General features: G+C 40.9%; 3 protein-coding genes across 5 annotated transcripts in view; 2 read left to right on the top strand and 1 right to left on the bottom strand.

Annotated features, from left to right (window-relative positions):
• Positions 1 to 719: 719 nt before the first annotated feature.
• Positions 720 to 5,583, bottom strand: LOC137969802 (actin-3). Of its 3 annotated transcripts, none has more exons than XM_068816178.1 (5): positions 5,482 to 5,583; positions 4,916 to 5,001; positions 3,037 to 3,596; positions 2,877 to 2,941; positions 720 to 1,902 (listed from the first exon to the last, which is right to left on the bottom strand). In XM_068816178.1, the coding sequence occupies exons 3-5, from the start codon at positions 3,329 to 3,331 to the stop codon at positions 1,138 to 1,140; spliced, it is 1,125 nt and encodes a 374-aa protein (XP_068672279.1). In that variant the 5' UTR covers positions 3,332 to 3,596; positions 4,916 to 5,001; positions 5,482 to 5,583; the 3' UTR covers positions 720 to 1,137. The 3 variants fall into 3 exon arrangements, with proteins under 3 accessions (XP_068672279.1, XP_068672277.1, XP_068672278.1); XM_068816176.1 differs by having other exon boundaries at positions 2,877 to 2,988; positions 3,533 to 3,596; XM_068816177.1 differs by having other exon boundaries at positions 2,877 to 2,988; positions 3,533 to 3,586; positions 4,546 to 5,565.
• Positions 5,584 to 6,969: 1,386 nt separating this feature from the next.
• On the top strand, positions 6,970 to 9,809 carry LOC137969892 (actin, cytoplasmic-like). Its single transcript, XM_068816296.1, has 3 exons — positions 6,970 to 7,309; positions 7,395 to 7,505; positions 8,818 to 9,809. The coding sequence occupies exons 1-3, from the start codon at positions 7,055 to 7,057 to the stop codon at positions 9,580 to 9,582; spliced, it is 1,131 nt and encodes a 376-aa protein (XP_068672397.1). The 5' UTR covers positions 6,970 to 7,054; the 3' UTR covers positions 9,583 to 9,809.
• A 2,026-nt stretch (positions 9,810 to 11,835) lies between these two features.
• Positions 11,836 to 15,000, top strand: part of LOC137970639 (26S proteasome non-ATPase regulatory subunit 12-like) — a 21,366-nt gene continuing 18,201 nt past the window's right edge. Inside the window, exons 1-4 of the mRNA XM_068817165.1 lie at positions 11,836 to 11,986; positions 12,106 to 12,165; positions 14,189 to 14,317; positions 14,895 to 15,000. The exon at positions 14,895 to 15,000 is cut by the window's right edge and continues 2 nt beyond it. Of these exons, the coding sequence (XP_068673266.1) occupies positions 11,885 to 11,986; positions 12,106 to 12,165; positions 14,189 to 14,317; positions 14,895 to 15,000 (397 nt within the window). The 5' untranslated portion in view covers positions 11,836 to 11,884. The remainder of the gene's footprint in view (positions 11,987 to 12,105; positions 12,166 to 14,188; positions 14,318 to 14,894) is intronic.

Below are 15,000 nucleotides of genomic sequence, written 5' to 3'. Positions count from 1 at the left end.
CTTAGGGTGTTCCGGGCAAAGCGCTAATATTTTAAGCCGCCAAGGTCTCGTTTGGGGTTCCGCGAAGAAACACAGAATTAGGCGAAGAGCAACAGAAGTCAAATTTTCTTTTTAACGTGTTTTGTTTAGGGTCAAAATTTGCTTAAGCCACGCCCAAATTGGTCTCCTTTAGGGGTCACAAAAAGCTTGAACCACGCCCAGATGGTCTCATTTAGGGATTAAATTAAAAATGTCCGACGAGCATCCCCGTCTGTTCCATATAGGAGTCCCCCCCCCCCCCCCCCCGGGGTAAAGACCCTGAGTGTTGGTCCGGCCGGAGTTGAACTCACGACCTCCCGCGTGACAGCTAGCCCGGTGTCGGAGTCGTCGCAGAATTTACTGACTGTACGTGATCATGACGCGCAGTGCAACGAATCTTGACCACTTTGACATCTTTCATGCAAAGGTACAGGTTTCAGGTAGCATCGCGAGCGAGACAGCGGGTGGACCTTTTCATGTCGCAACGCTTACTCATAAAGGCCACCCGTGTGAAATCGCTTTTTCAATACGCACAACGTTATGGATACTGCAAACATACATGCATAATTCGTGTAAAACTCAAAAAATGTTGTCAGTGTCTTCTTTTTGCTTTATTCCCCTACATCATGGATCGGCGGATCTTGCATGGGAATGCCTCATAAAATTTTCGATCTCGTCAAGGAAGCACTAGACTCGTTCTTTCTTGAAGTTTACCTGGCTGGTAGTAAGTTGCACTGTCAGCACGAGCGCATAGGCCATCTGTAACGAAGGTATTTTTGTAAGAATTGAACAGGTGGGGAGTGAAATGTTAAAATTTATTTTTCTGTTGAACCGGTTTTACATTCACCAAGATAAGAGAAAACGTTTTCCAAACTTGAAACGTGTCAAACCACAAATTTTAATCTAAACACGAGAATTCCTTGAATGTCCGTTTGAAAAATCAAATTAAGATCTGTCGTAACGTGTCCCGGCTTAATCTTTTATCAAACATCATCTGGCACTTCATGCACTAACTGAGAATTTTAGAAATCGTGCTGCTATTTTTGTTAAGAAAGTAAATTTAAATGGTTGGGTTTGAGAACAGGGTGAGCAAACATTCCTTCCATAAGTTTAAACTCTTTAAAAACACTTGCGGTGGACAATAGCCGGACCGGACTCGTCATATTCCTGCTTAGAGATCCACATTTGCTGGAAAGTGGAGAGGGAAGCCAAGATGGAGCCTCCAATCCAGACAGAATATTTGCGCTCAGGGGGAGCGATAATCTTGATCTTCATAGTAGAAGGTGCCAGGGCTGTGATTTCCTTTTGCATACGGTCAGCGATACCAGGGTACATGGTTGTACCACCTGAGAGTACAGTATTAGCGTAGAGATCCTTACGGATGTCAACATCACACTTCATGATGGAGTTGTAGGTAGTCTCGTGAATACCAGAGGCTTCCATACCGAGGAAGGATGGCTGAAACATGGCCTCTGGACATCTGAATCGCTCATTCCCAATAGTGATAACTTGCCCGTCAGGAAGTTCATAGCTCTTCTCAAGGCTGGAACTAGAAGCTGCGGTTTGTAGCTCCTGGTCGAAATCCAGAGCTACATAGCAGAGCTTTTCTTTGATGTCACGGACAATTTCGCGTTCAGCAGTGGTGGTGAAAGAGTAGCCTCTCTCTGTAAGGATCTTCATGAGGTAGTCTGTGAGATCTCTACCAGCTAGGTCAAGACGCAAGATAGCATGAGGGAGGGCGTAGCCCTCGTAGATGGGCACAGTGTGGCTCACACCATCACCACTGTCCAGTACAATACCAGTGGTACGACCAGAAGCATACAGGGACAGCACAGCCTGGATGGCAACATACATGGCTGGGCAGTTAAATGTCTCGAACATGATCTATGAAATCAGAAGAATCATGTTGTGATTACGTGAGTGAGTTAGAGACAGTCAAAACAAGGGCGCACTGACCTCTTACATAAATAGCGGTCGACCAATTTATTTTTCTCTTGTATTCTTGCTAATTAGACCTACTATTCTTAATTTGGTTTAAATATTCTTTTCAATTTTTTCCATTGTGGCAAAGCTAGAAAGGCTTATAGCAATAAAACAAACGAATATTTTATTTCGCCGCCATTTATACGACAAAGGTCTATGCAATTTAAAGGTTAATAGTTTGTTCAGCAAATAGTTAGCCCAAAAATTGGTTTCCCCATATATGTATAATTATTGTAAGAGCGATCGGCATGGGAATATGCCAAACATTTCATTGCCGTTTATCCCGAAAGTCACGTTCAAATCTTTGGATGACCAATAATGCCTCAATTTTTCGCCGGTAATTCACACAGCTTTTCAGTAGCTAAACGTGAGTATTAATAGCTTATTAAAAGCACGACACAAAAACTCAAACTTAGGAGCACCAACAGAAAGATTCGATGGTCTATACTAATCTCCAAACAATCCCTCTTTCTTCAAGGAAAATTTACACTCCCGTACTTCCCTTTGCCGTTGCCACTGCTTTGTGGGACAAGGTATTAATTTAATTATTTTAATGTTTTCTACACAGTACTTTCCAAATATGGCCGCGCGAAGTCAGCCATCACAAAAAAATGTTTTTTTTCTCAAAAAGTATTTTCAGTTAGGGGGAAAGAAATACGTCATTTTAAAGCTACGAAAATAAGCTTTCCAAAAACATATAACTTCTTTACATAGAACTACAACATTTTATAAAAAAGAAAGTTGAAAGAAAGAACTTAACAAAAAAAGATTTAAAACTGCCTCTTTTTCCAGCTTTCCCCTCGCTTTGCAACCGTAAACGCTCCACTGGAAGGTTGTAAACGGAAAACTTGCGCTTTTAAGGCAGTCTTAATTACCTGTGTCATTTTCTCCCTGTTTGCTTTGGGATTCAACGGAGCTTCTGTCAGGAGAACGGGATGTTCTTTCGGGAGCGACGCGGAGCTCGTTGTAGAAGGTGTGATGCCAGATCGTGAAATGAAATACTGGTAAACTTACAGACATTCAAGCGATGGGAACTTTGACCGTGGTGAGAATGCTCCCAAATTTTACGACTTACCTTTTCCATGTCATCCCAGTTTGTGACAATTCCGTGTTCAATGGGGTATTTCAGTGTTAAGATACCCCGTTTGCTTTGAGCTTCGTCGCCGACATAAGAATCTTTTTGTCCCATACCAACCATAACGCCTTGATGACGAGGACGGCCTACAATCGACGGAAAAACAGCTCTAGGAGCATCATCACCGGCAAAGCCAGCTTTACACATACCGGAGCCATTGTCCACAACCAAAGCAGCAATATCATCATCGGCCATTTTCAGTTCACAACGAAAAAAAACCTATCAACAATTTTTTTCTCTTCTCAGGACTAATGAACCTTGCTTACTACGTAACAGAGACCAAAGTGCTGTAAACTGCCAATCATTTTACTGGATGATCATTTTTATTACCTTATATGGTAATCTAAAACACCTAATTAGGTAATTATGACGACCCTGTTCATTGCGTTGGCTTACTTCTATTCTGGAGTCCAGACCCCACGAAATCTCAGCGTGAATCTGAAAAGGAATCTGGAAGAATCTGAAAGTGAAATTGCGTGAATAATCACAGGTTGCCCAGGCTCGAGTGTAAAAAAACTATAAGGATTTGTATGGCAATTCCGATAACAAACACTGGAAAAGATATTTACACGCAAAAGTTCTCGATAGAAAATGCCGTACTTTATTGTCCGGGTGACTTTCTCACTTTCTGTGCGCGGTTATTTGCCTGATTTAACGCGATTCAAGTGACTTCTCAGCTTTCCAGGTTGTTACTCGCACATAAATGATACTTGAACATAAATAAATTTATTTATGGACGAGTGACAACCTGGGAAGCTGAGAAGTCGCTTGAATCGCGTTAAATCAGGCAAATAACCGCACAGAAAGCGAGAAAGTCACCGGGACAGTAAGGTACTGAAACTGGTACGGCTTTTTTATGGAGAACTTTTGCGTGTAAATATCTTTTTCAGTTAAAAATTGTAAAAACGTTCACTGGCTATATATGAGTTAAAACTTTCGAGCTTTCGGCTGTCAGGCTACAGCCTTCAATGTATATCCATTGAAGGCTGAAGCCTTACAGCCGAAAGCTCGAAAGTTTTAACTATATATAGCCAGTGAACGTTTTTACAATTTTTAATATGTTTCTGGCTACGGTTCATCTATTTTAAAATCTTTTTGAGTGTTTGTTATCGGGACTCCCATACAAATCCTTTTAATTTTTATCCTCCGGGCCTGGCCGCCTGTGGCGTTAAGTGGCACTGAACCAACCAAATCGTGAGGCATTTCCGGAACTGTCGAGGAGCGACGAATATTTATGGAGTTTGCCTTTTGGTCGAGCGTCGAGGGTAGAGGGTTACATGTCGAGGGTGAGGGTAATATCATAAATGTATCATATCATATCATGTTTCAATATATGATCATGTTTATTTACCCTTGGATATTAGAGTAGCTTTGTAAACAACATACGACAAGTATATTCCTGCACCTACGAGGATCGAGGTAGAACTCTATGGTTTCGCTCTGTATTAGTTTGTGTCCGTTGTCTAAGAAACGCCCATACGCTGTGCGTATGTTAAAGAAGGCTAGGGTTTCTCAACCAGTCGACATTATACTGAAAAGTAAATATATAATATGAGCAAGAGTCGATACTATGTAGATTTGATTTATATCACGGTAATGTACTATAATCATTTTCGGCTGAGGACAAAAGCACATCCCCAGTAACCCTGTAATAGTTATCGCCCAACGCACGAGCTGCTTCCGTCCAGCAGTCTTTCTCGCCTCCCAAATAAGCCACTACCCGTACCCAACTCAACCCTACGTTGTAGCGGCTCTTGCTCGAAATATTTTCTTTTTTACTTGTAATTACGCCGATCAGATGAAGCCAGTTGATCCAACGACGAACACAGGCAGGATTATTGTCCACAGTTGCTTGCTTGAAAACTCTGACATTGTAAATTAAAGATTAATAAAATAATTAGGATAGTACGCGCACTCGCATTGGTCAATAGCTTTGTAGCTGTGTCGCTACCCTTCAAAATGATTTTTCTGTTCGGATGTTCTAGGGGATCTTCAGTTCTGTAGAAATTTCTAGGTGACGTTTTTTGCCTCGTCCGAAAGTTCCAGCCATAGTGACGAGTCTGAGTTGTTCGACTTTTTCCGGAAAATTTACAAACTTTGGCGAAAATACTAGAAGTTGTAAATCTTTACATTTTTTGCTATTTCCATGAATATCACTGTTGACTCTTACTCAGCTCAGTAAAATTCTAGCGTTCTTTCAATGTGGTTTCGAAATTAATTTCTACTCGTCAATCTTCAGACTCTTCACTACTTTTCTGAAAGACCTAGGAAATCTTTTATGAAAAATGTCCAAAATCTTACTGTTCCTCGCAAAGTCTGAGTTCAAATCGAAAATTCTAGCCCACCTTCCTTCCGAACAGGTTTTTACCGAAATTACTCGTTGGGTGCCACTGAGTAGAGAGAACAGTTTCCCACCGAATAGGACTTTAATTTTACTCAACTCCCTTGGTTGCGTGAGATAACGGAATATATACACACAACCGCCACAGTATTCATCTTTGGAATTTCTAATCCTCTTTTGCAACATTCACGAAACGAGATTATACTGAGGACTCGCATATAAATCCCGTAAATGCTTTGAAGCTTAACAAAATAACCACTGCTCCCTACCCCCCTCCCCGTCATACTATGCAAGTCCGATTTACAAATTCTGGGACAATTGCTTTTGTTTGTTTATATAAAAAAGATGAAAAAGGTTTAATCATCTTTTAATGTATTAGGTTCGAATTCCGCACAACAATTGTTTTATTTGGATGTTCGACTCCTCCGGAAAAACTCCACCTCTGCTTCGCCCTCCCCCATGATCCCTTCTCACGACCGGAAGTGCAGACAAGGAAAATGAATCCTCAGTCGATCTGCGATCATCTGCATTTTACCATACGAATGTATTTTACTCCTGTTTTTCTGTCTACATTAATTTTACCCTCGCGGTCTTGGTTTAACCTTCATGTGGGGCACAATCAAGCCAAGTACAAGAAGTCCAGACCAAACATAATCGAGAAGTTTTGACATAGGAGAGGTCAGGAGAGTTTCGAGTGAATACAATTAATATTCCACGAGTAGAAACTGACGGAAATAGAAAAAGAAACAAAAACAACGAACGAAATTCCAGAGAAATTTCGCAATCACCAAATCACGAATCCTTGTCGTGATCGAGTCGTTAATTCTTTCATAGGAAATGAGCGGGGTAAAATGGAAATAATTAATTACAAAACGTGATCTTGGTCCAAATGAATCCGTCCCTGGAAATGGAGCGTATGTTGACACATTTTTAAACCGGAAATAAAGAAAAATTCGCAAAAATATCTCGAAAACCACGACAATTTCCGCCCTAGTCGTTGCTACTGCGGCCTTATTCGATTTCTGTTCTGCTTAAAAATTGTTAAACACGTTTTCCCTAAATAATATATTCTGAAGGGTTTTCACCCTCAAAAGATAAATTAAGTGTTTTCCGTTAAGCGAAAAGATGACACCATCGAATGGCTTGATCCTCTGATGACAGACACTGAGTTGTGATGTGCTCACAGGATGCTTTGATAAGTAACATTTGTCAAAATTAAATTTTTCTACCCTGGTAGAAGAATATTTTTAGCTTTGAAATCCAAATTTAAGAAGGCGAGAGATCACGAAGAAAATATTTGTTATTTTCTGACTTGAAATTCGATTCTTCTTTCGTGCAAGATCCGTGACAGTGACGTAACAGTGGCTGGTCGTTCAAGTCTCAAAGGGCAGGCGAAGCGCCTTGTGCACAAAATTTTGACCAAATTTGGTAACAATTTTTGATACCATTGTTGTGTGACAGATACATATAAACCAAAGGCAATCCCCACTCGTTCACTTTGATTTGGTTTCACAAGTCGTACACGTTCGTGCTTCGTATTACAGTGCCCGGATACTTCTCTCTCTTTAGAAATCACAATGGCCGATGAAGATGTTGCTGCTTTGGTGGTGGACAATGGCTCTGGTATGTGCAAAGCTGGTTTCGCAGGAGACGATGCTCCACGAGCTGTTTTCCCGTCAATTGTAGGCCGTCCTCGTCATCAAGGCGTCATGGTTGGCATGGGACAAAAGGATTCGTATGTCGGCGATGAAGCTCAAAGCAAACGAGGTATCCTGACACTGAAATACCCCATCGAACACGGAATTGTCACAAACTGGGATGATATGGAAAAAGTAAGTTGCTTTTTTTTTTTTTTAAATCAGCGAATCCGTTGCAATCTCGGGTGATCGTTAACCAGAGCGTCTCTTGCTTTGGCAGATCTGGCATCACACCTTCTACAACGAGCTCCGCGTCGCTCCCGAAGAACATCCTGTCCTGCTGACGGAGGCTCCACTGAATCCCAAAGCAAACAGAGAGAAAATGACCCAGGTATGAGGCTCTCTAGTCCAAATTCTTCCCGTTAGCAAATTCCCGGAGGAAATCAAGGTCTGCCCCACCCTCCATTTATCGCAATGTCTGCGTTATTATGGTCGCTCTTAAACCTTGGATACCTTCCAGGATTCGAAATCTTGGCAGTTAATAGCGTTGAATTGTTTAGCTGGTCATTGACTTGATAGCTTTTTCTTTCTACTTGTTCACTGACTTGCACCCTACCCTCTTGCCGTAATTTTCAACTGTCTAAAGCACACTGCCCACTTCAAACCTCGATTGCGCACTCAACCGAATAATATGATTTCACCACTTTGTAATTATAACAAGCCAGGCTGCTTTTTTCCGTCAGGACGCAGCTCTTTGCAACCTTGAATTTGTCTTTTATGGTCAAAGGAATCAGTGAATGTTTATATTTTTGGTAAAATTTGCCGAAGTGCAGAGATCTGTAGAAACTTGCAACCTTTTTCCCACTTTAATACCGAGATATAAACTCAATTTGGTCACTTAATGTTTGTATCGAATAATAAATATCAAAAGTAAACAGACAAGTCGGGCAAGAGGTCTGTTTTGAAACGGAACAATATATAGATTTAGCAAAGCCTAAAAAGCGTAGCTCCCGGGTTATTTCGGGTGCGTCGAGATTGACCCTTTAGCGGAATAAGAATACGTTGAGTGATGAGTTAAAACGGTATGGTTGGCGTTTTGAAGCAACAAGGATAATAAAGATATGTTTAAAATAGCACTTTCGCCGGTGTTTGACAATTTTAATGTGAATCTCCGTAAAAGTGAAGGATTTCTTACTTTGCCGTGTATTCCCAAATGGGAATACGGTCAATCGATTAATGCATCATTACTCACAATGAGGTAACAAAGATTGAGCCTGCAATCCGATCGAGACCCAGAACCTGGTCAGAGGTCAATTTAAGAAAACTAGCTGACATCGATATGAGCTCTAAACTTCAGCCTGATATGGTCACGTGACTGACGGGATAAACAGACTCTTGTCCGACTTTTTGGTTTACATTCGATACAAACATTAAGTGACCAAATTGAATTTATATCTCGGTATGAAAGTGGGGAAAAGGTTGCAATTTTCTACAGAATCTCTGCACTTCCCGTCGGTTGGACGGTCGCACAGTGACCAAAGCCAAAATTGTCGCACACTTGGGTTACCATATTTTCTTACCAATGGTGCTCCTTGCACCCACCAAAGGGCTTCACTATGAACTGAACTTATGTTAGAAGAACGGGAGTACTTTGAGTTAGCAAAAGCACACTGACATTTCTGCCGTTTTCACCTCATTTGCAGATTATGTTCGAGACCTTCAACACTCCAGCCATGTATGTCGCCATCCAGGCTGTTCTGTCCCTGTATGCCTCTGGTCGAACCACTGGTATTGTTATGGACAGCGGTGATGGTGTAAGCCACACTGTACCCATCTACGAAGGCTACGCCCTTCCTCACGCTATCTTGCGTCTTGATCTTGCTGGTAGAGATCTCACCGACTATCTTATGAAGATCCTTACAGAGAGAGGCTACTCTTTCACCACCACAGCTGAACGTGAGATTGTCCGTGACATCAAGGAAAAGTTGTGCTATGTTGCCCTTGACTTTGAACAGGAAATGACCACTGCCGCATCCAGCTCCAGTCTTGAGAAAAGCTATGAGCTTCCTGATGGTCAGGTGATTACTATTGGAAATGAGCGTTTCCGCTGCCCAGAGGCTATGTTCCAGCCAGCATTCCTTGGGATGGAATCTGCTGGTATTCACGAAACTACCTACAACTCCATCATGAAGTGTGATGTAGACATCCGCAAGGATTTATATGCCAATACTGTCCTGTCTGGTGGTTCAACCATGTTCCCTGGTATTGCTGACCGCATGCAAAAGGAAATTGCTGCCCTTGCTCCACCAACTATGAAGATTAAAATCATCGCTCCTCCCGAGCGTAAGTACTCCGTTTGGATTGGAGGCTCCATCTTGGCATCGCTGTCCACCTTTCAACAGATGTGGATTTCAAAACAGGAATATGACGAATCAGGCCCTGCGATAGTTCATCGCAAGTGCTTCTAAGATCGCTGGAATTTTTGCTAAAGAAATGAACAGTTGCGTTTTGACTTGACTGATTAGTAAAGACACCACTTCGTTTTTAGTTGTGGGATTCAAAATACAAAACAACACAGGATTTGCGAAGTTTGTACATTTGTAGACTTGCATTGATTATGTGATTTCAATTGCACAAAAAAGTGTGCTATAAATGAGCTCTATTTTCGTAGTGTAAAATAAAAACCGTGTTCTGATATTGTGGTTGCATATTTGAGGCTGATCATTGGAACACTATATTCATCTTAGGAATGGAACTAAAGATGTTGCCCCTTGCCTAAGACAAAACGAAAACAGATTGCTTCTTTCAGAAAAGTCCCTTTGATATGTCACTATTTTCCTGCGAGAAGAAAATCAAAGGCAAAAACTCCGGGGCTTGTTACGTTTAGTAAAAGCATGCTCTCAAGATTGGAAAATTGCAGGAGGTAGATAAAATCCGGGGTGAAAGCAGAGGGTATAATTTTCCTGTATGTAAGTTTTCGAGAAGATTGTAAAATGGGTTTTGTTTTTCGGTCAGTGTAAAACGCAGACTTCAGACCAGGCTCCAGTTGTGCTCCAATGGATAAATCACCATCCACTGGATAACGCAATTGGTTTTGCTAGTGTTTATCCGCAGGATAGTGATTTATCCGGTGGATAGCGCTATCCATCGTTTGAACAACCGTGGCCAGGGGTAAAATGCAGACTGAGGTTATAACGTAACTGTTGAAAAAGCCCGAACCCCTTATAAATGCTAACCTTAGGCCTAATTAGGCTTAAAACAATATTTAGGCTTAACTGTTAGCATTTCTAACGGGTTTTGGCTTTTTCAACAGTTAAATTATAACCTCAGTCTGCATTTTACCCCCGGTCTGCAAGTCTGCGTTTTACACTGACCGGTTTTCTTTCGAAAAAATGCCATAAAGCGATCGAATTCGATAAACTTATTCACGCTTAAAGTGCCCTCAATAGAAGGATAACATGGTCTGGCGTTAGAGTAGATCTGGGAGTCTGGCTCTAATTGAAGATGGGGTGAGGTTACTTATATCCGTTTACAGAAAACGCCCGTCTGAGTTTACGGATTTCCTGAATCCGATCTTATGAGTCAACGATAAAGCAACTCTAACGACAACGACAATGGAGGCAGAGAAGAGAGACGCTGGGAACGAGGTTGACGATAAGGGAAGGTGAAAAAAAGGTACCTTTTGTAACATTTTTGTGAACGTATACAGCACATCGGGGAAGATCACTGAGATATAACTGACCAAATCAAAATTCATTTCTTGTATGGAATTTGATCGTCTGGGTGAAAATAATCCTATCCTGAGAAGGATTTGCAGTCGTTTCGACAACCTGAGCGGAAGTCATCTTAAGAGTCGCACTCTTGAGGGTGACTTCCGCTCAGGTTGTCGACCGCGTCAGTCACTGCCAACAGTCCTTCTCAGATCAACTTTTCACTTAGACGATCAAATTCCATCGAGGTATACAACTCCTGGGTTCTATTTTCTAAAATCCATTCGTTTTCGTGTATTTGATCTTACATCAGCCGAAAAGTGTTGCGTGCTGGGCCGCATGCTCGCGCGCTCAGCTGAACCTCCCCTTGCAAAGATTACAAACCAAGAGGTTGGATGGGTTTTTATATTTGGGAGTTTTAGCAACGGCGACGGCAACGAGAACGTCACAAATTTGCATATTTAGTGAGCAAAAGCAATAGCTTTGCACGTTCTGCACGTGCATCTTTTCATTTCTGTCCATTTCTTTGCCGTCGTCAGCAAAACAACAACGTGAAATAACCACGTTTGAGGTGTTATGGAGAACCTAAATAAATTAATTAAGCGCCGCTCGTAACGGTTTCATTCCCTTGAGGGACTGCTACACCTTTGTCATATTAAAAAGCTTGGAATAGTCACGAAGTGATCGCAATAACATGAATTTATGTTTTTACATGACATTCTCGTTGCCGTTCCCGTCGTCGTTGCTAAAGCTGCCTAATAATTAACGTGAAATCACCAAATCTGAGCTTTTAGGGAGAACGCAAGCTATAAGCTAAATTTTCTCCTCCAAATTGAGCGCCGTTATACTAGTTTAGTTCTTGAGGGTTTGCCACACCTTTGTCACGTGAAGACACTTAGAATAGTCGCGAAGCGATTACAATAACGCGAATTCACATTTACGACGACTTTCTTGTTGCCGTTGCCGTCGTCGTTGTTTGCTGTGTTGGAGGCTGGGAGCGAGCGCTGACTAATCTTACCCATGATGCCGCGAGGGTTTAACAACCGACGAAAGAATCAAGATGGCGACCTCAACTGATATGAAAGGAAATGTGGTCAAAATGGAAGTAGACTACAGCGATGCTGTTGATAAGAGAATACCAGAATGCGAAGCAATAGCTGCTGTAAGCATTAACTTAGTTTTCTTACTTTTGTTGTCATCCTGAGGGGGCTTTTGTAAACTTGTTCTGTATTGTTGATTCTGTATATCCTCTCAACCTCTTCTTGGATCATTTTTTAACAGGATGGTAAACTTAATGAAGCACTGGAGATTCTTCTCTCCTTAGAAAAGCAAACTAGAACGGTGAGATTTGAAGTTAACTTTGAAAAACTGTTTGCCAAAATTTAATTTGAAGGAGCAGAACCGTATTGTACATGTAAATTATTTAATTCACGACAATCATATGCACAGTTCGATCTAATATGTAAGTAAAAGGCCCTTTAATACTCCAGCTTACAAATGTCGAACTTGAATAGATACAACAAACAACTGTAACTGTAAAATATATCTACCTTTATAATATGGCCAAACGAATAGCCCACTTTCCATATATTAAAATTCAGTCCTAAACAAAAGGCATCATCTCGAGGTTCTGGGGAATAAATATGAGGATTTGCACGAGTTTATTCCCCAGAGCCTCAAGATGTCCCTTTTGTTTAGGACTGAATTTTACATATCGAAAGTGGGCTATTACCAACCAAACTGTTCCCGAGTCTAATTTTATTTCACATTTTGTCACAAGAAGATTACGAATCTTGACTTTGGAGTATTTTTATTTACCTGTGTGAACCGGATTTACAGTGGACCATATCTGCCATGACAAAACATACTTTCCCATTGCAAAACTTACTTTGTCACAGCAAATACTGGATTAGGGAGTTAAAGAAACGACGATGGCTATGACAACAACAATGCCACAAAACAATAATATCATTGGTTAACCCTTTGACTCCTAAGCCGGCCTAAACCAGCCATATTAGTATTTAACTCTGTCTAACGCCAGACGATTTTACTTGTCAATGGGGAACCCCCAGGAGTCAATGGGTTAAGCACTTGCTGTTATTGTCCCCATTAACCGTTTGACTCCCAAGGCTGCCTGAACCGGCCATACTTAGTATTTTACTCTGTTTACCGCCAGACAATTTTACTCGTCAATGGGGAACCCCTGGGAGTCAATGGGTTAAAGGACTGATAAATGAAAGAAATGTGAGTTATTCTGCTCGCTGAGGAACGATGAAAGCAGAAAATGTTTGTCTCTTACACAGCTGGGAGAATGGGCTCACATGGTTTGTTGGTGGCTCAGTTTGTTTTTTGCCGTCTGCCATTGCCAGACCTGCCCCTCCCACCCACCCCTCTTTCGTTTTTTCAGGTCTGCTTTGTAGCTGATGTCACAAACTGCTTTGCTTGGGATATCGATCTTTGAAAACAGCAATCCAAATTTATTTGTGACGTCAACCCAGTATCATACCCATTCCCCTTCATTGCCCAGTTATGTATCAAAGTATGACCACTTGTCACTTAATTAGTCATACAGTAATTAGCCAATTGGATTGCCCCATTTTGGTGAGGTGTATGTACCTTGATACCCAATGAAAACCCAGATCAAGTTTACTCCGATTAGGATGAATGAAGTACACTCACACAATGCATTTTGGTCAGGTGTATGTACCTTGATACCCAATGAAAACCCAGATCAAGTTTACTCCGATTAGGATGAATGAAGTACCCTCACACAATGCATTTTAAATTCGAGTATTCAACATAAAACTTTTGCAGTATCTTTTCAGGGAAAGATCATCCATTTCAGCATTGTCTGCACTCAAGGTTTGAACCTTGTGTGGTGTGTAGTCTTTGAAAAGACCACTGCAACCTAAAACCAGCACTTTTATCTCTCCTAACCTCAGCCATTTGGTGAAAATGTTCACAGCCCAATTAGTTTAGTTGAAACTGGAATGGCCTTGTATTTTTCTGAATCACTTTGTTGGGAAGACGATTTTGGCAGGCAAAAATGACGTGACTCTCTAGTGGCTCGCTCTCCATTACGCCCTATTAGTAAATTTATTCAAAAGTTTTACCTTTTAAACTCTCCCAAATACTGAATATTTATTTGCTTTACAAATTACTATCACTTGTCTGATGAAACAAAAGAGCATCACATTACACCAGTAAAAAAACATTGAGAAGTAATGTCAAAAACGTGTGCTTCTTGTTTCATCAGGGGTTCCAAACACCCCGAAACAATAAAAGTATTCCGCCTATGGCTTCATGTTTTCATCATGTTTTCTTGCAAATGATGCCATGTTCTTTTATTGTTGTACTTTGACAGGCAGCTGATATGCATTCCACCAGTCGGGTTTTGGTGTGCATAGTTCAACTCTGTTTCAAGTGTAAAGACTGGAATGCTCTAAATGAGCATATAGTCATCTTGACCAAAAGACGAAGTCAACTGAAACAGGTACTGTATCTAAATTTGGCAAAGATCGCTTAAGGGTCCGGAATATACACGCATCTTATTCAATGACATAATTGTTTAACATGTAATTATAGTAACTTTGCAGATATGCTTTGTGAGTTATACCTGTATTAATTAATAAAGTGTATTTTTTTTTTAACAATGAAATGACCAGCTCTAAATGTAAAATATTCCACTACAAAAAAAGGATTTATTTTGGCTTATTTTTTGGTGAGAGTACAACCAAAGAGTTAGAGTATTATATGTGCTTTCTCCCCCCCCCCCCTTATTATTAATATAAAAGAAGTAATTTTTCATTGTCTTCCAGTAATTTGGTCCTCTTGCCCCCAAGATCTTTTTATTTTTTTATTTTTATGAAATGGAGGATTTCATTCCTCAACATAGATTTTTATAGGGTCACTGTGGAATTGGCAGGGGACCTTTCATCCTTTTGGGTTGAATTTTGTTGTTGATGTCAGTAAAGTAGCTATTCATATTATTTGGTTATGCTGACAGTCACTGTCAGGCTAAATTAGTTAAAGTGCAGTTCACAAATGTGTTCTTAATCACATCATCCTAGGCTGTTACGAAAATGATTCAAGAGGCCTTTACTTATGTGGAACAGACTCCAGACTTAGAAACTAAACTTAAGCTGATAGACACGCTAAGGACAGTTACGGCAGGAA

Source organism: Montipora foliosa, chromosome 9, assembly GCF_036669935.1.
Source record: "Montipora foliosa isolate CH-2021 chromosome 9, ASM3666993v2, whole genome shotgun sequence".
In the NCBI taxonomy this organism is placed as follows: Eukaryota; Metazoa; Cnidaria; class Anthozoa; order Scleractinia; family Acroporidae; genus Montipora; species Montipora foliosa.
This window is presented reverse-complemented; position numbering and strand designations above follow the sequence as displayed.

Bases quoted from the DNA above. Each gene is read 5' to 3' on its own strand.
- LOC137969802 (XM_068816178.1), bottom strand. From the start codon at position 3,331: ATGGCCGATGATGATATTGCTGCTTTGGTTGTGGACAATGGCTCCGGT. The intron at 2,942-3,036 runs GTTCCCATCGCT...CGCTCCCGAAAG, and splicing joins GCATTCTCACCACGGTCAAA to AACATCCCGTTCTCCTGACA. The intron at 1,903-2,876 runs GTAATTAAGACT...CTGATTTCATAG, and splicing joins ACAGGGAGAAAATGACACAG to ATCATGTTCGAGACATTTAA.
- LOC137969892 (XM_068816296.1), top strand. From the start codon at position 7,055: ATGGCCGATGAAGATGTTGCTGCTTTGGTGGTGGACAATGGCTCTGGT. The intron at 7,310-7,394 runs GTAAGTTGCTTT...TTGCTTTGGCAG, and splicing joins ACTGGGATGATATGGAAAAA to ATCTGGCATCACACCTTCTA. The intron at 7,506-8,817 runs GTATGAGGCTCT...CCTCATTTGCAG, and splicing joins ACAGAGAGAAAATGACCCAG to ATTATGTTCGAGACCTTCAA.